The sequence below is a fragment of the Varanus komodoensis genome, unplaced genomic scaffold (genome assembly GCF_004798865.1).
Source record: "Varanus komodoensis strain SLA01 unplaced genomic scaffold, ASM479886v1 scaffold11, whole genome shotgun sequence".
Taxonomy (NCBI): domain Eukaryota; kingdom Metazoa; phylum Chordata; class Lepidosauria; order Squamata; family Varanidae; genus Varanus; species Varanus komodoensis.
In genome coordinates this window covers 9,364,973-9,392,184 of record NW_025335317.1, presented here as the reverse complement: position 1 = coordinate 9,392,184, position 27,212 = coordinate 9,364,973, and the positions used below count along the sequence as shown (strand labels likewise).

At 44.6% G+C, this 27,212-nt stretch overlaps 1 protein-coding gene across 1 annotated transcript in view; it reads right to left on the bottom strand.

The window, feature by feature from the left end:
• The window catches only part of FAM13C (family with sequence similarity 13 member C), a 52,781-nt gene that overhangs the window by 21,643 nt on the left and 3,926 nt on the right, over positions 1–27,212 (bottom strand). Inside the window, exons 2-5 of the mRNA XM_044420061.1 lie at positions 22,675–22,731; positions 19,960–20,140; positions 13,290–13,411; positions 9,992–10,055 (exon numbers count right to left, since the gene is read on the bottom strand). Of these exons, the coding sequence (XP_044275996.1) occupies positions 9,992–10,055; positions 13,290–13,411; positions 19,960–20,140; positions 22,675–22,731 (424 nt within the window). The remainder of the gene's footprint in view (positions 1–9,991; positions 10,056–13,289; positions 13,412–19,959; positions 20,141–22,674; positions 22,732–27,212) is intronic.

The following is a 27,212-nucleotide window of genomic DNA, read 5'->3' as shown; positions in this document are numbered from 1 at the left end:
GTTTGGAGAAGGCTGGGCTCGGCCAAGGCGTTTCTGGTTCCTCACAGGAAAAGGATTCCCGCCCGTCCTTCCCTCTTCCATCCACCCACCAGTTACTGCCACCATGACTGCCACTAGCTGCCCTTCATTTGGGGTCTCTCTTTTGCAGTGCTACGTGATGAACTGCATCCGCAGCACAGAGAATGCTCCACAGAGGGTGACACCGCAATCATGACAAAGTTGAGGAAATGTGTGCTGAGGAAACAGTTGCGAATGGGGAAATGTATTATCCAATGCATTTTAATACACTTTTCTTCAAGGGCAATCACAGTATATCTTTCTATGGCACAAGAATACCTATGTTATATTTCCATTCCCAGATGTGCCCACCCTAACAATTTAACAAGTCATATTAACTAACATTCTCTGGAAACCTCTTTCTTGCCATTGCTCAGAATTTATCAAAACACACCGGGCAGCTGACTACATCACACAGCTCATGCCTAACTCCCATATAATTCAACAAAGTTTGTGGAGGAGACCCTAAAAAGATGGTGACCCATGAGTTTGTCTTTCATTCCACCTTCCAAAAATCGCACTTCAAACCATCTTCCCTCATGATAGGACCTCTTCCAAACATTTCCCCTCATCGTTTACTCATGGGTACCCCCAAACTGGCTGTGAAGTAGTAGAGAGCCATCTGTGGCGTAGTGGTGGGAGACCTAAATTGGGATTCAGGAGATCGAGCTTCAAGTCCCCGCTCAAGCCATGAAATTCACTGGATGACTTTGGGCCAGTCATGGACTCTCAACCTAACCCAACTTAAGGGTAGTTGTGAGGATCAAAATGAAGCTGTCTGCAGGGGATTCTGAGCTGTGAGAACCCAGTGCCTCGTCGCAGGCACTGGACGACTCATGGTCACCCTACTCTGAAATGCAGCCAATGCTCTCCTGCAGTTTTGTGTTGCAGAAGATCAGTAACATTGGACATGATAAAGCTCCTCCGTGCTGCTACGAATCTGCTCACGAGGTGCTCCCGATACATATCTGAGGAACTGCAGGGCTTCCCATGTGTAAACCACTGCTCTAATTAGTATCAAAATAATGAGCAGGGATACAGCTGAAGCACCGCCTTCTCAGGTTGTCAAGACAGAAGCAATTAAGTCCCCCATCAGAAGGAAATACATATGGTCATTTAAAATCATTCCACTCATAGTTTTGCTCCATAAATAACCACTAACTCTCATTGTGAATTATGGTACAAAGTTAGTCAAGCAGACTAGCTTGTTCAAAATCGGGAGGAATTTGGTGGTGTGTGATGATGTACATCCTTCGAAAGAAATTCATCATGTTTACATAGGCTTGTTCCCATCTGGCAAAGGTGGGAGGATGGAAGATTTTCAGCAACGGTTGACAAGCTTTGAAACAAAAATAACAACAAAGGTATTTATAGGCTTTTTTAAAGGGTGACTGATAATGTCACACCCTAAGAAAGAATCTTAAAGAGTACAGAGCCAATAAGATGGAAATTTCTTGATAGATATCCATTACTAATAGCCATTGGTAAATTTATTGGAACAAATGCAAAGTGATCCTTACAGCCCTGTGCAACTTGGCTTGGAAGAAAGGAACACAGTATTCAGTGGAATCTATTCCCAATGCATATTGTCTGGCTGAAGATTAAAAAGGCAGGGCTGCAGCTGAAAGTTGGCAACCCCATTCACTGGGAGGAATGCAAAGAGTGACCAGGGCCACCAGTAACCATGGGAGAGCCAGGGGGGCACAGTGGTTAGGAGTGCTGTACTGGGGATCTGGGATCCAGCTTCTAGTGCCCACTCAGCTGTGGACCTCATGGGGTGCCTTTGCGCCAGTCACAGACTTTCAGCCTATCCTACTTCACAGGGTTATTGTTGTGCAGATAAAATGGAGGGAAAGCAGAGTCTTGTAAGCCAGCTCAGGTTTCTTGCAAGAGGAAGAAAGATGAGGTATGAATGCCATGCAATAATTATGAAGGAGAAAGGAAGAAAACACTGCTAGAGCTTCTCCTGGGATTAGTGGAAATTCCCTTGCCCTGTGGGCAAATTGTGGGAGCCGTCTAAGCTACTGACCTGCTTGGAAATATAAATTACCTTGAGACATTACTTAAAAGTGGAAAGCAGCACGGAAATCTTTTAAATAAACAAATAAGCTATTCTGGTTCTCTTTCTCAGTTTGCTTATTGCAATGGCTTAGAGCTGAAATAGTAGCATTACAGTTCGCAATATTTGTAAACAGAATTATGGTTGTCTGTCCTTCCTTCCTTCCCTCCTTCCTTCCTTCCTTCCTTCCTTCCTTCCTTCCTTCCTTCCTTCCTTCCTTCTTTTCTATGCAACCTGATTAGCCATAGGCTCACAGGACATCTTACATAAAAATATTAACTGCTCCTCTGTTGGCGAGTATAGGAATTGATCTTCAGTGATTTAAAAATATACTTTATAAGGGAGTGCAATGAACCAGAGTAAATAAGATAAAGCAAAGCAAAGAGATGCACTTACGTGGTGAGGAATAAGACAGGGGAAATGGGGCTAGGATGAAATGGCCACACAATACCTGGGTGAATATGAGCAGCAAGAAAAGGCTCAGGGTGGGAACTGGAGCTGAGTGGCCAAGCATTCTTCTTAGCCATTTCTCAACTTCACCTACTTCCTGGATTGGGTCCAAGGGCTCCCACCCAGCTCAACCAGAACATCCGCAAGTGGTGGGGAGCAAGCTTGGCAGCTAGAGTGGCCATGTGTCCTCTTCAGAGGAAGGCAGACATCTATTTGAAGGGCCGTCGGAGCACCATCCCTGACTTTGAAGGACTTCTCTGCTTGAAGTGCTGTGCAGTGCAGCTTCGATCAAAAACAAAAGCACCATCAGAAAGAAGGGCAGTGTCCTTCGGCCACACCTGGGCAGCACGCTAAGGGGGTCTTCAGCACCTCCCTTGGTCGTGGCCTCCCACATTATGGCGCAATGCACTGTATTTCTATCTCACTTTAGCATTCTTTTCTCAGTTTGCATCTTTACATATATGCACATTTCATGCAAATCTATCCTCTTCTGCCCTCTTTTTGGCAATTCATAAATGGCCCCTCTATCAGAAGCCTGGCTAAGATAGGCCTTGCCCAAGAAGCATATCTGAACAGGTTCAGTTTCAGACTGACCATCTGCTGATCGCTGGGTTTGCCACACTTTTCTTGCCTTCGTTATTTTCAGCTCAGACTTTTCCAACTTGCAAACAGGGTTAGAGGCGGAGGGAGAGGGGTCCAAGGGATGCCCTCATAACCCTGACTTGCAGTGTAGAGGCCTGCTTTTCACTACTGCTTGTTGAATATTTAATATTTGGGAGCGATCTTCCAGCCATCAGTGATATGTTCCTAAATCCCTTCCTTTCCCTCTCTGTTCTGCAATGGCCTCTTTCCCCTCAGAGCTCCGGAAAAGCCTGCAGGAATCTGGAACATGGTTAAAGAAGCTGACCTGTCACCTCCTGCCCACTGATCTCACCTGCATTATCAAGACATAACTGGACAAGGCAGCTGGGTCTCTCTCTGCTCAGCAGCTCTTAACTAGCTGTGCAGCACAGCGTCAGGCCAGGACTGGGGCTCAGGTCAAGCACCCATGAGCTGTGCTATGGACAGTATACTGTGGGTGTCAGCATGAAGCAATTTACGCTAACCATTAACCCTAGACCTGTTTACACATAGATTTAAACACAGGAATCTATTCCTTTTCCTGGGACACATGCTAGATTGCAGATTTGCTTGGGACAGGGACTTGTCACCATGCATGATGAATGGTACTATACAAATTGTAGTAAACAATGTTGTTGTTGTTAGTCGTGAAGTCGTGTCCAATCCATTGAGACCCCATGGACAACATTCCTCCAGGGCTTCCTGTCCTCCACCATCCCCCGGAGTCCACTTAAGCTCATGCTGACTGCTGCAGTGACTCCATCCAGCCACCTCATCCTCTGCCGTCCCCTTCTTTTCCTGTCAATTGTTCCCAGCATTAGGCTCTTCTCCAGGGAGTCCTTCCTTCTCATTAGGTGGCCAAAGTATTTGAGTTTCATCTTCAGTATCTGGCCTTCTAAAGAACAGTCAGGGTTGATCTCCTCTAGGACTGACCGGTTTGATCGCCTTGTGGTCCAGGGGACTCACAGGAGTCTCCTCCAGCACCACAATTCAAAGGCCTCAATCCTTCGGCACTCAGCCTTCCTTATGGTCCACCTTTCACAGCCATACATTGCAACTGGGAAAACCATAGCCTTGACTATATGCACTTTTGTCGGCAGGGTGATGTCTCTGCTTTTTAGTATGCTGTCTAGATTTGCCATAGCTTTCCTCCGCAGGAGCAAGCGTCTTCTCATTTCTTGGCTGCAGTCTCTATCTGCAGTGATCTTGGAGCCCAGGAAAATGAAATCTGTCACAACCTCCATTTCTTCCCCATCTATTTGCCAGGAAGTGAGAGGACCGGATGCCATGATCTTAGTTTTCTTAATGTTGAGTTTCAAACCAACTTTTGCGCTCTCCTCCTTCACCCGCATCAAGAGGCTCTTTAGTTCCTCTTCACTTTCTGCCATGAGAGGGGTATCATCTGCATATCTGAGGTTGTTGATATTAATTCCAATTGGTGATTCATCTAGCCCCACTTTTCCCATGATGTGCACTGCATATAAGTTAAATAGGCAGGGCGACAGTATACAGCCTTGCTGAACTCCTTTCTCAATAGCAGTAAATAATAACAGAGCCAAATTCAATAACATGGCTGATCTAACAACATGCAACTCAAAATTATACATGCCTTAAGTATTAGATAAATTATGATCCATGCAATAGACTGTTCCGAAAAGCACAGGCCAGAGTGCATGTATCTCATTCTTTTTGAGAGCAGCCCCATTAGGTATGTTAATAATACACTCATTTAATGCACCATGTAACTCAAAACAAGATGGGCTTATTCAAGGGTGCCATATCTCAATGCAAGGTCCAGGATTTGAACCCAAGCCTCTCCTTTCTGAGCAGTCAAGCTCAGCTTATGCCCCCACATCAAATGGCAGCCAAACACAGAAGTCCTTTGAAGAAGTTCAGGGATGCTTTAACATGGAAGTAACATGCTTACAATAAAGCCGGAGCACATTGAAAAAAGCAAGCATCCGTGAAAAAGCCATTTCTAACACTAGTCGCCCAGGTTTTATTAAAATCTTTTCAACCATCCTTTCAGAGAAACTGATAATTCAAAAGACGGGGGTAGATTTGCAGTCTATTTAAATGTCACTGGAGGGAAAGAAGATTAAAGAGAACAAATCCTTGCCTACTTCTATTTATCTCAAAGAAAAACTGCTATGGTTTTTGAATGTGATAAACAAGGAAACTGTCAACAGCCGCTAAAGTGGAAGGGGGAAAAAACCATTCTCAGTTACCTTCTGCTAGCCATTTCTTTTGTGCGTGGAACAAACCAACGGCAACGCAACGCAAAAGGTCCATGTTCTGTTTGTTACAGGGCATCTGTGAACTAACTATATTCAGACATGGTATGAAGGCTGCTGCTACTTCTTCTGATTTATTAGAGAAATGCCTGACATGATTTTGGGTGAAATGTATATGGCTTGGACCTCTTCAGTCCATCTCCTCATAGAGGTACACCTGATCTCCTTATTTTGACCCATAGTACTTAAATGGGAACCCTTTTTTTTTTTTTTTTTTTGGTAAGCCATCACAAGATACTAGGAGTGGATGGGTTAGAAAATCTTAATAAATACATAAATAGCCTTTTGAGAACTGAAATCTATTTGCATACCCCCACCACTTCATTTGCATAGGACCTAGCCAGGATTGTGTTTCTTAGTCAAACATGCAGGAATCTTGGAATATTTGGGGATATTTGAGGAATTTGATCTTTATGAATGCCAATATGAACTAAACAGATCCACATCTCTCAGACCAAGGTGCAGATCAGAACTTTGCTATCTGCTAGCTTTTGTGCATCTCGAATGTTCTGACACGGCTCTTGACTCATATGAAAGTGCATTGTAAGGAAAAAAATCATTTAGAAATGCTCATTTAGGCATCTGCTTAAATAATGCGGAAACAGGAGAAAACAGACCGGAGCCACAAAAGTGACACAGACTGGATGAATAGACTAACTGATTGATCCTGTCCTTGGGAACTGGCTTGAATATGTATCAGGGGCGATCAGAAAGTGTGTCTCCAGATGTTCTGAACTTCCATTCCTAGCATTCCTGGCTGTTTGCCATACTGGCAGGATCTTCCAGGAGCTGAAGTCCAAAACATCTGGGGATCAAGTGACTGCTCATCCCTGAGCTGACGCCAGCATTGCAAGCAAATATACTGCTTCATCAGCTGCCTCACCCCCTGGTTAGAGCCGAGCATGTCCCATGTTGAAAAAGACCACCATTTCCAATACCTCCAGTACAACCTACTCCCACCCTGTATCTCTTCCACATGAGTCACCAAACCGAGTTTTTGCTGAAGTTTCCCAGTGTGGTCTCATGAAGTAACGCCTCCAAACAATTTGTGCATTTTGCCTGCAAAATTTGGGTTATTGCCAGCCGCTTAATGAGCTACACCTTGCCTCCAGTCTGAGCCAGTCCACATACTTCTGACATCTAGCAGGCAGCCTTTTGGAATAAAACATCTCTAAACTTCAACTACTGAGCCCACTAAGCAACAACCTGAACAGAATGGCTGGATATAAATAGAGGATGAGGGAAGCAAGAAAGGGAACAGCATTCGATTTAATGGCAACTGAAGGATATTAAAGGGGAAGAATAGGATGTTCTCTTAACCAGTGCCGGAAGCTTATTCAGCAGCAGAACAGTCTTTGCATTACGGTAGCAGCATTCCCGTTCTTTTCAGAGGCATCGTGGTAACCTATGTGTCACTTGCGATGCCTCATCTTATGTAAACACCCACCCAGCAGCATTTTGTGAGGAGCTTAATTGTAGGGACCTGGCATATTGTACAACCACACAACTACAGACACAGCAGGTACTTGGCACAGAAGTCAGCAGTCTAAGAATCTCAGCATTCATTCGAAAAAGGCAATGCCCTCGCAGCATTCTACATGGATGATATGAAAATACTGCTTTGCAAAATTTCAGTAGAGGACGTTGCAAGATTTCCAGCAATTCCAGGTCAACTTTCAGGGCTAGTGGATTGTGCCAGGATGATGTCCTAGCACAACTAGACTGAAGTCTGCAGAACAAGCACGTGCGTGTAATCAACATTGTTTATACAAGATACTGAACTATTCAGTTTTTCTTGGTGTGTGATTTATGTCACCATGCAGAATAATTCTGATCTTATTTTTCTCCAGCAGTTTATGAAACATGTTGGCCACGCTTGGGGGAACTCCTTCATTTAGGGCACAAGCTTTGTAAGGTGGGGCTTAATGATGAAGAAACATTCATCCTATGTTCCATGTGCCCCCACAGCATTCGCCCTTGATGGTCCTGCACCCACAACTGCATCCCGAGTGGATCAATTCTAGAGTAAATCCTTGCACCAAATCACACCTACTTTTGCTTCCCACTGTGTCAAGTCTGGTGTATGAGAAGCACCCTTTGCAGATAAAGCTCTAGGGCACAATCCTGCGCAGGTTTAGAAAGAAAAAATGCCACCTTTTCCCAGCATGTCCCAACCATCATTGCTGGCTGGTGCATGCTGGGAGCCATGCAGTTTTTCTCTATCTTGACATGTATAGGGTTATGTTCTTGGTCAACCATGATGTGATTCTCTGCCTGGAACATGTCAGTTATCCTCTGGTTTATTCGCTGAATGACTTCTATCTGAGTTAAGGCTGCCCGTGATCTGATCAAGCTTACAGCTGGGTTGAAACCTAGCAGAATCCGACCCTCTTCAGTTCATGTGCTTTGCTCTCATGCTCAGCCCGGTATTGGAAAGCAAGCTGAGCCAAGAGAAAGTCTGCAGGTCCTTGCAGAACACCAGCAACCCTCCCCCATGTCAGGTGCAACAGCACAAGCAGCTGCTCCAGGTAGCGCTGAGGGAAGATGCTGCTGGCGGCAAGGTGGGGTGCCGTTCCTGGCAATCCCCACACAACCGGTCTTCTTCCTCACCAGTTGCCGCAGAATAAAATGGCTGCTGCAGGTGTCAAGCAAGGGGGGCACTGCATGTGCAGCTCAGGGCACTCGACTGCTGGTGGATACCTGGAGAATCCTGGGCTTGCTCACCGGGAGCCCAGACTCGGAGCCACTGCAAAGTGGATCGGCGGCCAGGAAGAGGAGCCCAGGGAACCCAACGGCTTCTCAGCCCCAGGATGGACTCTTCCACACCCCAAGCAAGCTTCCCATCGCAATACCTTCAGCAACACACTGTGATCCTACCTATGGTTTTGCAAGCCGGCAGATGCCGAAACGCTTGTTCTACTACACCCTTCTCTTATCAGCGCGTAACATCTTCACATACTCTGCTCCGATTAATGAAGATTATTGTCTACCTGGAACATTTTGTCCTGTACAAAACGCACTTAGAGAAGCTTCTAATCTTCAAAGGCATTTCAGTCTTAAAAACTGACCCAAGCTGCAACAGTTCTTGGATTTGCACGTATGGCCCAGAGTATGGACTGAAGGCAGGTAAGGCCTCTGCTATGTTGAAGCTAAGCAGGTATGGGACTGGACTGAGCTTGGAGGGGAGACCCCTGGGAACCACCTTGAGTTCCAGAATGGGAGAAAGGTGAGGAATAAACACAATAAATGAATAAAGTACGTTACGTGGTAGATAGCATGACTAATGTATAATGTACGCTTTCTGTGACACATAATTTCATACAGCCAAACCAGGTTATCCCAGAACTAATTTGGTACAATGGATATTTAGAGCTAATAGCGCAAGGGTGACCAAGGAACAAGCGAGCAGAAAAGTCTTCTTCTGGTTTTTGCATGATGGCATCACCATCATCCAACTGCTAACCAATCCCCATGCTGTTATCAACTTTCCCTAACTGCTGATGTTTCAGCATTTGATGGCTTACACCGAATGGCTTTGTGGAAACAGACTGTGTCTGAACTGCTATGAAGGTTTCATCTGCATTGCTCGACATATAGCAACACACAGATGCCTTGCGGCAAGTCGATCCATCTGTCCATCTAGCCAAGTGTTATCTGCTCTGATTGCTCTTCTGGGTCTCAGCAAGGCATCTTCCGCATCACATCTAAAGTATAGCATTCGTATCTGAGGGTCATCATGGGATGCATGAGGAAAACACCAACTGTGCACCTGTCCTTTTGTCTCTCTTAAGATACAATCCTATGTATACTTAAGACAGAAAAAGGTCCCACAACATATTGGCTGAGAAATGCCGGGAGAGGGAGGACTTTTTCCTGTCTAAGCAGGCATAACGTCTGCTTCTCTCCAAATACAGCATTTCAAGCTAGAATGCTCAGGCCGGGAATGTGAGCTAAATGAAGGAGAGGAGTGCTCGCAATCCATTTCTGAAATGCCAAGGGGAATGTGCTAGATCAACAAAATAGCTGGTGAGAACCAGACCTCCTCTAGTTCAGGGGGAGATGCTAGAGGACAAGGAATGGCAGGGCAGGAGAGGGGTGGGTTCATCAGTTCAGAGGGTCACGATCAAGCCAAATGTGTGGACCAATTAAGTAACTTCCAGTAGTCCTGCTGAGCCACCCACATGCATCATGAACCTCAGTGAGGATGGAGCCACCCCCATTTGGAGAGGAAGGGAAGAGAGGGATTCCGTTTGGAATCAGCTCCTGAGATAGGCAAGAGGAGCCTCCACCAACCAGAGACGCAGCTACTTTGAGAGATGCTACTTGTTGGCAACTTTATTACTACATGCTCTGTATTGCAAAGCCAGGCAAGCTCAAGAAAGGTATTTTAGAAGCCTTTCGCCCTGAACTGCCTGCCGCACAACACCGAAGATTACGCCCTTAGCTGCTTAAACAAGGACAGCAGCAGCATCTTATACCAAACTTGGGTTACGTTTTTGTGCAGACTTACCTCACCGGAGCTTTGAAGTTGTTCAGAAGTGTCTTTTGGAGAAAGGAATGCGCTCTGATCTGTCCTACAAAATAAAAATAAGGGTGGTGGAGAGAGAATCGCTGCATTTTCCGAGATGCCCATGTCAGCATGCTATACAGTCACTGCTCTGGTGAAATCCCATTACACTGGATTTATTAAAATGTATTAAAATTTCACCATTTTGTATAACTTGCTAAAATACAGAACAGAGGAGTGGGACTCACACAGGGGAACATAACATGGTTGTTAATAACACTTGAATTTCCATTGCTGCAATATATTCCTTTCAATGTACAGTGATGGCCACAATCATTAATACTTGTGTATACAAATACATGGTTCTGTTAACAGATTATTAAACATCTAAGTCAGACTTCCCTGCCCTGGTGCCCTCCAAATGTTTTGTCCTATCAGTTATATCAGCTGCACCACCATCAGGGGCCAGCATGATAGGAGATGTAGTCTGGAAACTACAGCTGCACTGAAACTTGGATGGTGCCGGGTTGGGGAAGGCTGGGCTAAAGAGACAACACAGAACTGTAAGCAAGAAGCAGCATGAACTGGGGGATCTGTGTGTGCATGTACAGATGCAACATGCATGTTTTCAATTCAGTTTCATTAAAAATTGAGTTCTGCTTCAAAGCCAGAAAATGGTCATCTGCACCATCGGACTGGCGTGCACCAGAGTTTGAAAAAAAAATACGGATCTGATCTATAGTAGATTTACTCTGAAATATCATCACTCTCACTGGACACATTTGCATGTCACACCAATTCATGCTTTCAATAAGGCACAGCGGATTGGCTGTTAGGCAAATGACCCAGGGCGAGTACAACCCACAGCTTAACCATCGGTTGTGGGCTTCCCTTCAGCCCTCCTGCAGATATCACAGGGACCAGGGCCAGATGTCTCCACACTCCCTGCCCTGATCCTGAGCCAGTCACTTCTCAGCAGGACTTTTCAGTGGTAGGCCCTGCTGACATCCTTCCAAGAGAGGTTTGTCTAGCCCCTACTTTATTTACTTTTTTGTATCAGGCAAAGAAAGGCCTTTTGAGCCTTGCATGCTTTCAATTTTACTATTCATTTAAAAGTTCAGCTACCTTTTAAAGTTGGTCTGACCTTCAAGGTTATTTCAGTGATCTTTTTAGTAACAATTGCCTTTAACGTTGAGTCATCACGACTGTAAATTCTGTTTCTGCCGTTGTTTTTCATTTTTGACTGCTGTGACCTGGGCTACATAGACACACGCACACTCAGAGTGGTTCCCCAAATAAAATAACAAAATGCGATCGAACCAATCCATACAATAATTACAGTAAATTATTTCACCAGAAATAGATTGTGAGTAGTCGGACGGTACATAAAAGCTTTAAATAAATAATTAAATAATAGCCAGCAATATTAGTAGTCAGGAAATTGTCTGGAAAACATAGTCCTGACCTGCTTAGGGTCTTATTTTATTTATTTATTTATATTTTTCAATGTATATCCTGCCTTTTTCCTACAAAGGGCCCAAGGCAGTTTACATCATTCTCCTCCTCCATCTTATCCCCACCACAACCACCACCCTGTGAGGTAGGTTGGGCTGAGAGTCTGTGACTGGCCCAAAGGCACCCAGTGGGCTCCATGGCTGAGCGGGGACTCGAACCCGGATCGCCTGAGTCCCAGTCCCGTGCTCTTCACCACTGCACCACACTGGCTCTCAGTTATGAACCAGCAACAGTATCCTGCACATGGCTTGCTCACTGACTGGTTGCCAGTGCAGAGCTTCCAACAGAAGACTACATGTACACAGTAATAAGCTCCACTGTGTGATCACACACCACACAAGCTGCAGCTTCCGAATTAATCTCAAAGGCAGATCCACATAAAGTGCCTCGTATTGATTTTGCCATTTCATTTGGTAATTATGTGCGTTATCCTGAGAGCTCTGCCTTTGGGGAGACCCCTAAGTGCCATAAAGACTAATCATTCTTCAACGATTCCAACAAGGTTTGCTGGGGGGGATTGTGTATGTCGCGCTCAATATTTTAAAAGGTGAGCAGTCTATTTGGATAATCAGAGGTGGGACAAGACCTGAAGTGTGTAATTATTTGTAAGGCAAGTTGCAAAGCTGGGTCCACCCCACCGCCACCCTCATATCATATTACTACAGGTAAGGAATCCACTGCGAGATTGTTCAGAATTGTATGCCTGTCTTTAGCTCTAGTTTTCTGATCTCCACTGCAGATGTGCCAGGGCCAAAAACTATGCAGTGCCACGCAATTCGCAATGGTGGGACTGGATTTTGGGGGCAAGCAGCAAGCACAGGCCCCCAACGGGCAGGGAGAGCTCGTAACACTTGGATCATCTCTGAGTCCAGCCTGCCCAGGACCCTTTGCGCCTGCGGTTTGTATTAGGAAGAGGCCAGCCACTCTTCTGGCAGCAGCGAACAGCAGGCCCCATGCCAACCGACTTGGATGGGAACCACAAAGCGAGCAGAACATTAAAGCCCTGAACCCTGCCCAGGGTCTGATTCAGACTGGGGGCCTGCACCTGTTTTTTTACTCTTTCTTTTAAAAAAACCATGCAATTGCTGATTGCATAATTGGTCTAGTGTGGTTTCGCTGTTAGTATGCCTTGTAATTCTGGAATTTGATCCAACCCATATTCAGAACAGTTATGGCATGTTATACAAGATAGCAGAAACACCAGATAGTTCTCCAAATAAACAAGGGATCTTTTCCCATTTGGTCAAAGGCAGCTGTTATTAATAGTTACTAACTGAGCAAAACAAAAAGGTCAGTGGCCCAAGATGCTTTTTAATAGGAAAGTGCCCGTCGGTCGCACAGCTGATGTTTATTTTTACCCTAGAAGGAAAATTACTTCCATTGGCTTCATTTTTGATTGAAAATAATAAACATCATTTTTGAAAAGATCACCGAGTTCACCCTTCTTTAATTCAGAGGTTGGTTTACCTTAATACAGGATTTTCATTTCTCTTTCCTTCTGTCTAACACACCATACATAATGCTGTAATGAAACAGACTTATGACACACCAGCCATGTAAAGCAGCCCAGCAGGGGCTTAATAAACCTCTGCTTTTTTCCTGCAGTTTTATTTTTCAGGCTTGCCTGAAAAAGACAGTGAGGGGAGGGTACCCAAGAGAGCACAGAAAATGTGTGGGCTGCATAAGGCTGGATGGATCAGAAGTTACACCAACCTGTAACAGAGGGAGTACCCTTGATGTACTGTTAAACAGAAATGGAAGAATGTGTTTCCTCGGAAGGGAATACCTGGGTTGAAACTTGATGACTGTTTCCTGGTACTTGAAGGCCATGTTCTCAGTGTAATCATTAGTCGGTGTCCCAGTTTTCCGCTGACAGTCCGAGAGCCATGGCAATGCATTTCCCATCTCCTGTAAGGAAGAGAGAGAGAGAGAGAGAGAGAGAGAGACTCTGAGACTGCACAGTCAAGTAAACAGTGGCCAAACCCATGTCAACTGTCTATTTTGGGAGGGGAAAACATTTAAGTATGTAATTAAAGATGATCCAGGGAGGTGAGGAAGGAGCCAAAGAGGGACAGCACACGCTCTGTGCTATCCTGCCTTCATGCAATGCCCGCAGTCAGACCTAAAGATCATGATAAGGAGGAAGGAAAGCCCCACAATGGGTACCTGCATGGAAGATAAACGCTACTGTCGCTCCTCGTTGTCAGTTCCTCAGAGCAGCTCCTGCTATGAAATGCTAACCACAATGCATCTATGGTTATCGAACCTCTGCTTCAGGCCATTTTATCATGGTGCATTGCTTTTTACGCTTCCTGTCTTCAAGGAGCCCTTTCCATATTGATTCCAGAGCTACAGAACCACAGCACCCCGCCGACGCCCATGAACATGAGCTACACCGCCACTCTGGTGGGGCGCTGGCTATACCTGTTCAGCGCCTCTGTTGCGCCATATGCACCAAACCCACACCAGGGCAACCCCACACATAATGGGGGTGGGGGGGGGATGATGGGGAATAGGCTGGATTTCAGAAAAGCTCACTTGCCATCGCAGAGTTTCTCACTGAGAGCCAAACTACATGTTACACTAACTGCGTGGCATGTAGCTGCAGGTTAGCTTTTTACTTAGTCTTGTGTAAGCATATACAGCTGCATTTTGGATCCGGACAAGTACACACTAGAAGGGGAGGGTTAAATCTCCTGCCCTCCATTTCCGCCCCCCACCCCCCAATTCTCACCCTCCCTGCAATTTGCTTAAAAAAGAAAAAAGCTTCCATCAACACCAACTGGAAATGTTATTTTGCTGCTTCTTTTTTTTAACCTCAGTGAAAAGGGGGGAATAGTAGTGGGGTTATGGAATGAACCCCCACCAAGTGAGTAGCGGGCCCAGTGCGACGTGCACACACCCCTTCATTTGAACAAACCAAGAACTACGTTTCAGCTACACTTGGTGTGGTTCACGTAACGTGCAGCCTGGCTCTGAGAAACCTTCAGGAAGCTTCTCCAGGAACTCCTTCATTCCCCAGAGCACACTTTGAAAACCAATTTTTTAGCACAAGGATGGAAGTGGGGGCAGAGGGAGCAAAGAATCCTCTGTCGGTAAAATTTCTGCATGGCCTGAGCATCCCAGAGGGGCCGGGCAAGCCAAAATCAGATCCCTGGCTGACCTGTTCCAAAGCTAGAAAGGGACAAATCAGGTAGATGTGCCTAGGGAATGAGGTGATAGGAGCGTGAGCTAAGAATGAGCCAGGCAAGGGATGCAGGCCAGCCTGGAAAGAAGAGAGGGAAGGAAAGGTCCAAAGACCACTTTGCCGCTCGAACTCTAGAGCAGCGTCAATTCATTGCATCCTATTCATTGCGTTCTTGTCTAAACGGCTTCAGAAAGTGTGCAACTGAGCAATATATAAACACTGCAAATAGATAAGCCTGAGGTGTGCAGTACTTCAATACCATTTTTTGTTATAAACATCTGCATTCAATTCAGGCCCAATGGGTAAAATACACTGATGTCAAATGGATAGGATTTTAAAATCTTCACCCAGAAAATATCCCTAGAGCTGAGCTGTAACCATGTCAGGTTGGGGTGAGGGTTCACACAACTAAATACTCCGCCAAAGCAAACTGTCTATCTACACACAGGAAACCAGATATTGTAAACATAGCCAACATACCAGTTTTTTAAAAATGAGAGCCTGTGAGTCCCCATATAGTCTGAAGTGACACAGCTGGCACACAACAACACTACCTCCGAGAAAGCAAGGCATTTAGCCTTCCAACCCTGCTCATAGACACTACTTTTGTGGCAAATTTTCTTAGCTATTCCAGCAAACTGTCACAAGACTTTCACAGCTCTTACGAGCACAACACATGCATGGAAGAGATTGCGGGCTGGGGAGCCGAAGACCGGATCGCAGCAGTTTTCTCTTCATGATGTTAAGAACTGCCTGATCAGAGGCTAGATTTTGAGTCTGATTGCTTCCTGCGATGTATTTTTTAAATGCATGAGCACAAATTGGCCTGCAGTAGGCAGGAAGGGAGCTGAAGACAGATCTGCCAAATAAGTGGGCATCAAGATGCACCAATACATACACTCAGACCTCGGGAATTAAGAAAGACCAATTGCGAGATCTAAGGAACATTATCTATGGAGGGCAAACCAATACCATTCTGCCAGTTCCTATCTTGCATGATGCCTGCTCACATATCCTGTACTTCTGGCCAACAAACTGGTAGTACATACCGACTGATTATTGTTATTTAAGCCGTTAATAACCCTACCATCCTCAAACCCCATAATGGTCTGCAAGACGAACAATCCCGCCCCCCGCCCCCCGAGATGTTGCAAATGAAGCTGCTGCATGAACACAGTGAATGATGAGCATATTCAGATTATTCATATGTTTGTTTTCAAGCTTTCACTCCTGTCAGATTGACAGGATAGTAAAATCTTTACTCAGAAAAGGTTCCCACAAACATATATTCAGCTCTTGCATGCATATGAAGCCACGGGCACGCCCTTGAACTAAAGAGGTATTTGTTGTACCCTTCCACCCATAACTATCTGTTATATGCCGGAAAGTGTTAATTAATGCAATTGATCAATGAGATTGTTGGGTTAATGTGCAAAACTTAAGATCAACCAGGAGTCCCAGGGGTATGTGGAACAACTGTTTGATAGATTTTATGCATCCCTTTGACGAGCTTTGTGCATTTTTAATTCTTCCAGGACTAGCACATTCAGGCAGCCGCTGTCTTTTGTTGCAGGAAACACAAATTCTCAAATTCACACAAAACAGTTTTCCACCATCCATTCATTCTCTGCTGTGCACACTGCATCCAGTAGGGAAGAGCGATCAAAGGAAGATGCCAGACTAGCAGAAGAATTATTTGATATACTTCCAGTCCGGATATTGCAGCTTCTGCCATATGATTTACATGCTGCTTTTTGCTTCATATGATGCAGTTCATATGTGGCTTTGTCCTGTCCCTGGCTGTCTTAATTTTGAGTCAGTGAGTGTTTGAAATTCCTGCTCCCCATCATCCAGTGTTTCAAACATAGGTTCTTGGCACCTCTGCATATGGACATTCATTATCATCATCCATTTGATTCCTTGGTGCTCTGCTCTAGTGATTAATCCCAAATCAACAAATTCTCTTTGCTTTAATTTTTAAACCAGGGAGCTTCATGTCAGTTTGGAAGTATATACCTGGGCCAATTAAAGAGTTAATCATTTCATAATCCATATTGATGGCTATGCATATCAAACGTGACTTTAGCAAAGCTTTCAACGTAGTGCCACACAACATCACTGATAAGCAAAAGCTGGACAAGATGGAAAAACTATTAGATGGATCAAAAATTGGCTGCTAAATCGGACACGAAGAGTGTTCATCAATGGCACCTTCTCAAATTGGATGGAGATAACTAGTGGGGTGCCACAGGGTTCAGTCCTGGGCCCAGTGCTCTTCAACATCTTTATTAATTTCTTAGATGAGGAAGTACACAGAAAGGTAATCAGATTTGCAGACAAAACAAAACTGGGTGGAATAGCAAACACCCCAGAAGACAGAATGAAGATCCAGGGTGATCTTGATAAACTTGAACACTGGGCTCAAAGCAAAAGAATGAGATTCAATAAGGACAAGTGCCAAGTTCTCCACCTATGAAAAAGAAACCAAATGCATCGATACAAGATGGAGAATACGTGGTTCAACAGAACTGAAAAAGAGAAAGATCTCAGAGTAATTGTGGACAATATGCTAAATATGAGCCAGCAATGTAATGCAGCCACCAAAAGGGCAAATGCTATTTTGGGATGCATTAACAGAAGTATAACTTCCAAATCACGAGATGTAGTAGTTCCTCTATATTCCTCACTAGTCAGACCTCATCTGGAATATTGTGTCCAGTTCTGGGCATCAAGATTTAAGAAAGTTATAGGAAAAATAGAAAGGGTCCAGAGGAGGGCAACAAAAATGATCCAGGGTTTGGAAACACTGCCCTATGAGGAGACTGTGGGAACTGGGCATGTTCAGCCTTGAGAAGGGAAGACTGAGGGGGGACATGATCTCCCTCTGTAAGTACCTCAAAGGCTGTCACAAAGAGGAAGGTCAAGATCTCTTCTTGCTGATGCCAGAGTGTAAGACACTGAATAATCAATTCAAGTTGCGATAACCCAGATTCATACTGAAAAGCTTCCCCACTCTCAGAGCAATACGACAGTGGAACCAGCTGCCTAGAGAGGTGGTGGGCTCTCCCACACTGGAGATATTCAAGAAGAAACTGGACAGCCACCTGAGTGGGATGGTGTGACTTGGTGTCTTGCAACAGCAGGGGGTTGGACTCGATGGCCTCCATGGTCCCTTCCAACTCTACGATTCTATGATTCTAAGAAAACATGTCCTGTATTCTAACACCTCAGTTCCAAGTGTTGTGCTTTATTTTCTCCAGAGGAATTTGTATATAACTACTGTAGTCTAGTAATTCTTTGCAGAGGACCCCAAATGTACAGCTCCCACATTGAAAAAGGGCTTTTTCATATGTCAATGGAAGATGGAGCTCCATCAGCCCAAAGCTCCCTGTGCCAAAAGGGGGCTCCTGCTCAAGCAAAATGTAAGTTGCTTTTAACTCGCCATCAATCCCTTGACTTGTTTTTCTCTAGTTTGGCAATATATTTTGACTGCTTATGTTGTGTCAGTTTATTGTTTTTTATTATTTATTAAATTTCTACCCCACCCAGTAACCACGGTGACTAATGGTTTTTTGCAACTTCACTTGGAAGTTCACACACACTGCTCCTTTTACACCGAAGCCAAAAAATTCTGCCCCATTTCTCGCATGGGAACCCAGCTTCAGGCAACTCTGGCAGCGACTGGCGGAAGCAAAAGAGCAAGCAAAACTTGCATCTTCTGGTTGCATTTCTGAGATAATGTGTAAAACAGGTATTTGCATAAAGCATGGGAAACACAGCTGTCTCGCTCTTCCTGGTCGCGAACGAATCTGTTGGGGATGGAAGAGGCGATTATTCTTGGTGCGCTTTCCAGACTCTTCAGACAAGGATGTAGAGGCTTGGGAAAAGAAGTCTGCGGACATGGAGATGGTAGAGGAAGGAGAACTTACCTCCAGCCTGCCATCTCCAGATGTTCAGGCCAACTCTGAGAACTGACAGGGTTTGGAAGTGCTGGGAGGGGACAGGGAGAGGAGCAAGAAGAACCTGGCCCCATCCCTGACCAGTGGAGTGGCAGCAGGAGAGAAGGGCTAGCCAGCTAGAGGGCCTGTGTAGATCCAGGAGGCTAGGTCGTCACAGGGCACACCCGGAGGGGTGGGGCTCAGGGTTATGGCAAAGGAGGGTTCTCAGAAATAGATTCTAGTTTAGGTTCAACAAACCCCGCTGGGCATGCTCCAAGGCTCACCCTTTGGTGGCTACTAATTTGCTCGCCATACTTTGGAAATACAGTACTTTTTGCCAGTAATGCAGTCAGTGCAAGCTTCAGTCTGGCGTGGGTGAATGGCTTCTACAGCCCTTCTTCCCGCCATTTTGGCACCACTTTTGGTCGCCATTTCGAGACCCTGTTTGGTCCTCTTTTTCGACCTTTCTTCAGTAGCTGCTGCCCGGCTTTCCCCTTCTCAGCTGGTGGAGCCCCAGCAGCTGCTCATGGCAGGTGAGAGTTTAAAGTTGCCTGTGAGGAGGAAGGACCAGAGGCAACAGTGCCCTGAAGCACCTCGTCCACGTTCCTAGCCAAAGGCACCCTGCTCAGTTCTTCCTTGCCTGCTTAGTAAAAGCTTGGCAGTGTGGGCAGCAGTCTACCCCATGGTCCTCTCCCAAGCAGAAGGGACAAGGTGAGTGCCCACAGGTGAAGGGTTCTTGGGGCTGCAGCGCACACTTTGGAAACGCCGTTGTGAATGCCCTTGGGAAATTAGAAAGGTGAGTGGGAGAGGAGTGTGGAAGAGAAGGCATTAATGGCAAGTCAGGGAATGTGAGGTAAGAGCGATAAACTAGGTAGGTATGAATGTAGGTAGGTAGGTAGGTAGAAAGATAGATAGGGTAGGGATTTAACAATTAGTGGTTTTATCCTTGTTTTTATCATTATTTTCTGGATGCAGCATGTTGTGTGTTGTTACTGCCAAGGGGGTTTCTTTTGCTTTTGGTTTTTTGTCCTCTATAAGCTGTCCAGAGTCTTTTAGTAATGGAATGGCATAGAAACCCTTTAAATAAATAAATAAACTCTGTCTTGTCTCTGGTCCTGCCCTCCATGGAGGTGCAGTAGTGCAAGAAAGAGACGTCCCCCTAGAAAGTCAGGTTTCACATGCCCTGTAGCCACGGACCCTAAGACTGATCATCAAAGGAAGTAAGTTATCACAATGGTCAAAAAAGCTACCATTTTGCATTCAAATGATGATTCTTCTACCGGGCTGCATCATACAATGACAGCAGAACAAGAACAAGAGCTGATTATTACCTGGCCGTCTTCACGTTTTTTCCCGTTTTCTGTTTTTGAAATGGATGTGGGCTTTCTGGATTTTAAGTTCCCCATTCCAACCCTTAGTGTGCCATCACAGGGTGTCGGGGTGTCTTGGAACACTGCCTGGTTTTCCTCTAAGACTACAGCTTTGTCTGGGTGGTTTTCCTTGTTTTCATCTCTAGAAGGAAATAAAAGTACATTTTAAAGGCACTGTGAAGAATTTCAAATCAGCAAAAGAAGGAGCAGAGCTCTAATGCTCAAAGCATCATGCCCATGATTCAGTTGTAGAGTTCCTTTTTTATTTAGAGCTATAGTAAGTCCCCGTTTTTCCTCAATTTTAATTAACATTCTATGCCAGAACTGTGGGCAGTATAATATTTTTAAAGATATAAAAATATCACCTCAAAGCTGAAAGTGTCATGTTTTCTAAATCAGATTATACATCATGACTGCATAATTGAAGAAGTGATCTTCTTCCAACTGGGCCAGGGTTGTCTCATCGAGGGGTGGACAACATTCAGTCCTCCGGCAGTTTTGGCCCACCACTCCCATCAGCCGTAAGTAGAATAGCCAGTTGTGGGAGATGGTTGATTTATTAATGCAATATGCATCCCACCTTCCTCCCGAAAACAGTGTTCAACATGGCTAATAATAATATACAGATAAAACTAAAATCTTAATTAAAACATTGCACGAAATCAAATATGTTGAAAAATGGTTGCAAACACAGTGGCAAAAGAAGTTAATAGTACTCAGCCAATTAAAAAGCCCACTCAGCAACAAGCTAGTGTATGCCAAAGGCTTGCATGAAGAAAAATGCATTTACGGGGACAACAAAGGGAAACGAAGCATGGACCATCCTTGCCTCCTTTGGCAGAGGATTTCAGACCACCACTGAGAAAGCCCTCTGAGATGTGAGTTACAGGCCAGACCATGTGGAAGGCCCCAAGCAGACCATTCAGAGACTTGGGCAGATGGTATTTCCCATTACCTACCATCTGATGCTTTTGCCTGGAGCTGCCAGGGATTCAGCATGTAAATTTCTGCCACTGAACATTGGTTCTTCTACTTCATGCCTCACCAAGCCAAACACAACCTATCACCCAAGTGTGGTAGCCACCAGGTGCTTACTAAACCTTCTGGTCATGCAAGCTGCCCAAGACCACAAAAACACTGCAGTGATCTAGCAGGCCATAAGAACACCTCTTTAGGCTTGGTTTAATGGCTCCAACTGGCACAGGCCCTGTTACAGGGCTTTCCAAGGTTATGCCTTCCATTAATGGGAGGCACATGGCTCCACCAGCTTTTGGGGGATCCACCCTTCCAAATGCAGCATATTTGACCCCATTTCATAAGGCCCCTGACCCGCTGGTCCCATTTGCTGTGGAAAACAGGTGGGAATGGAGTCCTCTTCCACCAGCACAACTGCACATGCCCAAATCTAGAATGCATCCACTTCCATCCCACTCTTATTCCACAAAACAGCATCCCAAGGAGTCTCTCATCCAGGCAGCCACCATGCTAAGACTTACTGAGCTTTCACAACATAACAGCATCACATGACTACAAAGTATTCCCAGAGAAATAAAGAATAGTTCAAGGAGACATCTTGTGGAAGCATCATCTGCCTACACAAACGCCTTCCTCCCCAATTCTAATTCTACTCCAGTAAAAAAGAAGAAGCACTTCAGAGAAGAGGTTAAAAGAGGACACAGAGTTGTGTAAAAATGTGCATATGCTTGTTTATACGCAGACTTGCAAATTTATAAACAACTGTTATAATCTAAGTTGAAGTATGAGGCATGTCACCACAGTGAAGGAAAAACAGGTCATAGGACCCATGCACCTCTGTCCAGGTGTGAACTCTTCATGGGCAGTTCCAAAGCCCTGCATTTTGCAACAGGCATGGACCATAGGGCCCTTCCGAGAGAAGACTGTTCTTTGACATCCCTTCAATCTGCCATCTTACCTAAAACTTCCAGACCTATCTAACTAAGCTCTAATTACCTTCCTTTGCAGAATCTTGTACTTTTTCTTTCGTCTTCATGTTTCACTTGGGATGTACAAAATTCATTTGTCGGATTTTACAAGTCATACTGGAATATTCCGCATCCCTTCTAATCTTTCAAGTTTCCTTACCTGAGCCAGAACTTTAAAATTTGCTGCATGTTTTGCAGAGTGCAGCAGATAACAACAGGTCTAATACTATATTATTAGAATCTAGTTTTATGCTAGCGATTATTGCCATTGTCATCCTACATACGCTAGCCCCTGGCCTCAGATGCCCTACGCCCAAGATCGCACTCAGTCTTGGTAATTCAGGGCGCAGTCCTATGGCCGAAAGATGCTTCCTAGACAGCCACAAGAAAATCCAGCCCCCCAGCCCCCACTGTGGTAATATGTTCTGATGTCAGAGACTAGGCTATGAATCTGGAGAGCCCTCTCTCTGCTCTGGCAGCTGGCACAGTTCTTTCCGAACTGGGTATGTCTCCAAGGTTGCAAATGCACCTGCAGAGCTGGTACTGGGGGGGGGCATTTGGGGGTGGGAAGGGGTGGAATGAGGCTCCCCTGGGATGCAAGGACCCCTTGCTAATTTGGCCTGTGAATGTTGCTTTTGGGGGGAAAGTTTTTTTAAAGAAAAGAAAAAGAGGAATTTTTCCAAAGATTGGCTTGCTCCATTTTTATTTTTCATAAAATGCAATTGCAAGATACCTGGGAATTGAACTGATTGTTTGGTCCTCAGGAACAGACTCCACATCCTCACCACACCTTGAAAATGGATATAGAATAATTATTGCTGTTCTGGCAAGTTTCTGATGATCAGGTACTTCACCTTTCAGGTGACCAACATGCATACCTTTAGGACACAAACGTTGCCTAATAAACAAAAAGGGCTTTTCATAAGGTCATGGAATTGTTTTCAGTTCATCCAAATGGACAACAGTTTCTTCCTATACCAGCACTCTTACTACGCCATCCAAAGGAAGAAAATCCAGCACCCAATCCTGTGCCTCTCTCGAGGTTTGTCTGCAAGGGAGTTACTTTTGTCTCATGGTGTATGAACTCGCAGGCATTGTAAAATTAGATGTACCCAAGTAAACTCCCCAGGGAATGAAGGGTCTGGGCATAAGTCTTCATACTAATTTCTCCCCACTGCCAGCCATCTAAACCAGGAACTAAATTAAATCCCTATTGGAGGAGTATGGGAAATCTCTAAATATTGCTTGGTGAACATGTACTGTGCCTGGCAGGGTGAGGAAGCCTGACTAAAAAAAGCCTAAAAGACGCCTGGAACAAAGCCATGGCGCTAGAGCTCAAGGCACTGGTATTCTGTCGCTGCTGTTTATTTTGTTTCTCTACTGTCCCATAGCAGACATTCTCTGGGTGATTTACAACAATCCATAAAAACAAGACAAGACGATAAAAATAACCTGCAATTCTAGCAAACGAGGCTCTCTTCTTAAATATTTCTTCTTCATTCAGAAATAACCAGACAGGTTAAAATCTGATACCTCTGATGCTTGGCACAGTTCCTGGCATAGTATGCAACCTACCCAGTAAGTCTAAAACAGCCCATGGGTTGTTCGTCAAACATACTGCTGCTAAGCATGCAGTATCAATTAACCTATGGTGGCTTAATGTGATATAGAAACAGACCCTCTGAAATGTAATCCGTCCATTGCCCCAAACATCCTGGATCTTAAAAAGCTTGATAGACATTCTGTTATCTAACATTCAAATTTAGGGATGGGCAAATCTGTCCTTTTGCTGTGTTCACACCTGTACAGCATTGTGCCCAATTTCCTCTAAGTGTGCAAGAAAATATGTACATATTTTATGTGCCCTTCTTCTAATATATGCATTTTGGAAGCACTTTTCCTTCATGGACTGATTTTTAAATATCCTCCCCCATAAATGCCTGTATGCACACTTTCCCCAAATAGACACAATTTGCATGCATAGTTTGTTCCAAGAACTGCATCACAAAATTTTGAAAATGCAAATACCACAACTGCATCCTGGTTTGCATACTGATTCAAGAAATGAAAATTGGATACATCCTTAGGAAAATCAAAGTGAAGGGCATTCACAGTCAAAACTAGGGACATGATAGCTACTTCTTAATAGCGACTGTTCAAAGATAAACTAAAGTAAACACGAGACAGAAGGCTGAGGTGCAGCGATACTGTTGTTCCATCATTAAGTTGAAAATCTGGTTATCATCTTGCCTTCTTCTGAGCGCGTCCATTTTATTCCCCCTGCATCATGCTTCTAAATACACCATTCCAAGCGCCAGCCAGCATTCCATAGCCACAGGGACTGATTAGGAGTTTAAAAAAAATCTATCAGAGGAAGAGCACCATGAAGATCCCCTAAAGATTAGTTTCCCCCAAGCTTGCTGCTCTCTCCCTCCTGTGAATGTCATTTGGTATTTGGGAGAATTAAGATCACTATTTATAAATACAAGGCAGACCTGCAAGAAAAGCATGCAGTGTGAAATGCACCTATGCCTAAACACGCACACGCCAACTTCAAGCTGGGCATTGGCTACCCTGGTCCAAGAACGCAGAGAAGCCAAAAATGGAAAACAACGAACCCATGAGAGTCCATTTAAACAAATGTTGCCAATAGAAATTCTTCCCCTGGGCCTTGATCTTCAGTAGCTTTGTAATTAATTTTTATGATTTCCTCCTCCAATACAGCAGCTACTCAGCCTGGGTTATCAGTGTCATCAGCATGCTGATGACTCCGCAGCCCAAACCTCCCAGCGGTTTCATGTAGATGTTAAATAGCAAGGGGGACAAAACGGAGCCCTGTGGCACTCCATGGCAGAGTTGCCATGGCGCAGAGCCAAAGTCCCCCAGCACCACCCTCTGCTCTAAACAAAAAGGAGCTACCTTCCTGCAACATGCAAAGCCCGGGAGCTCCAGGTGAATATGCAGCCATCCTGACTGCCAAGTAGCTACCCGAATGAAGCAAGCCACGAGGGAACCCTGATAGCCCTGATGGGATAAGCTGATAGTCCGGGACATTGTATTAAGGTATTTCAAGACAAGCACTAACAGTCACACATTTAACTTGCTTCTGTTCCTTGCTCCACTGCCCTATTTTCTCTTGCCTCTCTCTAGTCCCTTCCCTCTCCCTTTTGCTATTTTCCTCCCAACATTCAAGGCAAGAGGAGAAAGCTAGTTCTAGAGTTCTCTGTTCTAAACAGTTTGAATGCAGGGCTCCAGGGCCCCTCATAACCTAACACAGCCACGCCAGCCAGCTTTATGAACACAGACGATGACCAAGAGTTTAACCCTCATAAGTCAGTCAGTGATGACACATGGTGTTAACACTAACCGGTTACAAACTCTTGCAGATATCCTCAGCCCTCTGCATCTTGTTGGAATTGAAATGGATTTAATTGGCGCTGTTGCCACTTGCTTTATCCCAGATATTCAACGCTGTGAAGGTGCAAAGGTTTGGTTTTGTTTGCTGGTTTGGTTCTATGGGTGATGTAAGCAAAAACGAACGGGGACCTGTTTACTGCATGGCCACCCCCTTTGCAAGGACATGCTTAACTAAGTCCCGGGGCAGCTTGCTGCCTCCAGAATCACATCCCCCAAGTAACTGAATGAAATCCATCTGTGTGCAATTCCTGTGCCACATGATTTCAGATTAAATCCGGAGTTGGTTGGAGAACATATCTAAACAAACAGCCCCAGGAAATCCAAGCAGCTATCAAAACAACTCCAGGATAGAGTTGCGCAAAAGAACCAATTGGAATCTGGTTATAAAAACAGTATCCCAAACTATTAATATACCCCAGAGCACCATTTAAACTATTATTACAAAGAATATGACTTATCCATGGCTCTGTCCATAGAAGGCCATCCGTTAAAACACAGGGACTCTCGAGTGTGGGGTAAGACTAATTCTTTTAGTAAGTTTTCGAAAAACAGTGGCACTGTGTCTGCAGGCATAACAGTCCCAAAATACAGAAGGGCCATTGCATTTTGAAGGCTTAATGTACGCCTTCACGTTACTCGAAGGCTGTTTCAGAGGAGTTCCACTACAGAATTGTTTACGCCCAAGTGGTGACAGTGTTGCAAAACTTGCCCGTGTGCTACTAGTTTGCTCGTTTTACAGAGAGATGCATACAGAGTTCATTTGTCCCTCGCTAGTTCAGAAGCCAGGTGGTTCGTCTGACTTCTACGTATCTTTTCTTGCAGGATAAACAGGTGATGGCACCGGCAGTTACATTTTTAGCAGCAGCAACTAATATCAGGTCAAATATGATTTTTAAATTGTAGTTTTTACAGACTCACTTGCTTAAATGTTGGCATTGCTGTGTATGCATATATACCTAATGTATATGTGTTATCTTTATGATCTTACTATGCTGATTTTATATTTTGTAATATTTAAGGAAAGACATATGGCTACTGCATATGAAGGAGTGTTTTGTTGCTAAAAACATCTTAGGGACTGGGTAAGGAGGGCATTTACTACAGAAGCCAGTGGTAACTCTCTCTGAAGGAGCTGAAGATGGGAGAAGCCATTCATGGGATGCTTGTCACTCCACAAAGTCAAGCTTCATGAAAGAATGGTAAGAAAGCTACTGCTGAAACTAACCCATTTCGAAGCCCATTAGGAGTTGGCCAAAAAAGCCCTAAACGGCTTGGGTCCTGGCTACCTGAACGAGCGCTTACGTCCGTATATGCCCGACCGCCCTTTGAGATCTGCGGGAGAGTCCCTTCTCCGGGAACCCTCCATGAAAGAAATTAGGAGAGTAAGTACCTGGAGGAGGGCTTTCTCTGCGGTGGCGCCCAACCTATGGAATTCACTCCCCAAAGAGGTCTGCCTGGCACCGTCGTTACTGGTTTTTCGGCGCCAGGTAAAGACCTTTTTATTTAAACATCATTTCAATTGTTAAAACATATGATCTGGCCTGGGCAACTTCTTCTTCCTTCTCTTTCTCATCCTATATTTTTATTTTATACTGATAATTTTAATTTTGTATTTGTAAATCAATGTATTTTTTGTATTTTTATATTTAATGGTAATTTATTATGTACTATTGTATTTCAATGTATTTTATCATGTTGTAAGCCGCCCCGAGGTTTCGGCAAGGGGCGGCATAGAAATGTTATAATAATAATAATAATAATAATAATAAAAGGCAAGCATCATAGAAAGTATGAACTGGGCAAAACAACTAAGCTGTGAACAAGGAAGCAAAGCTGACTGGTTTGTACTCAACT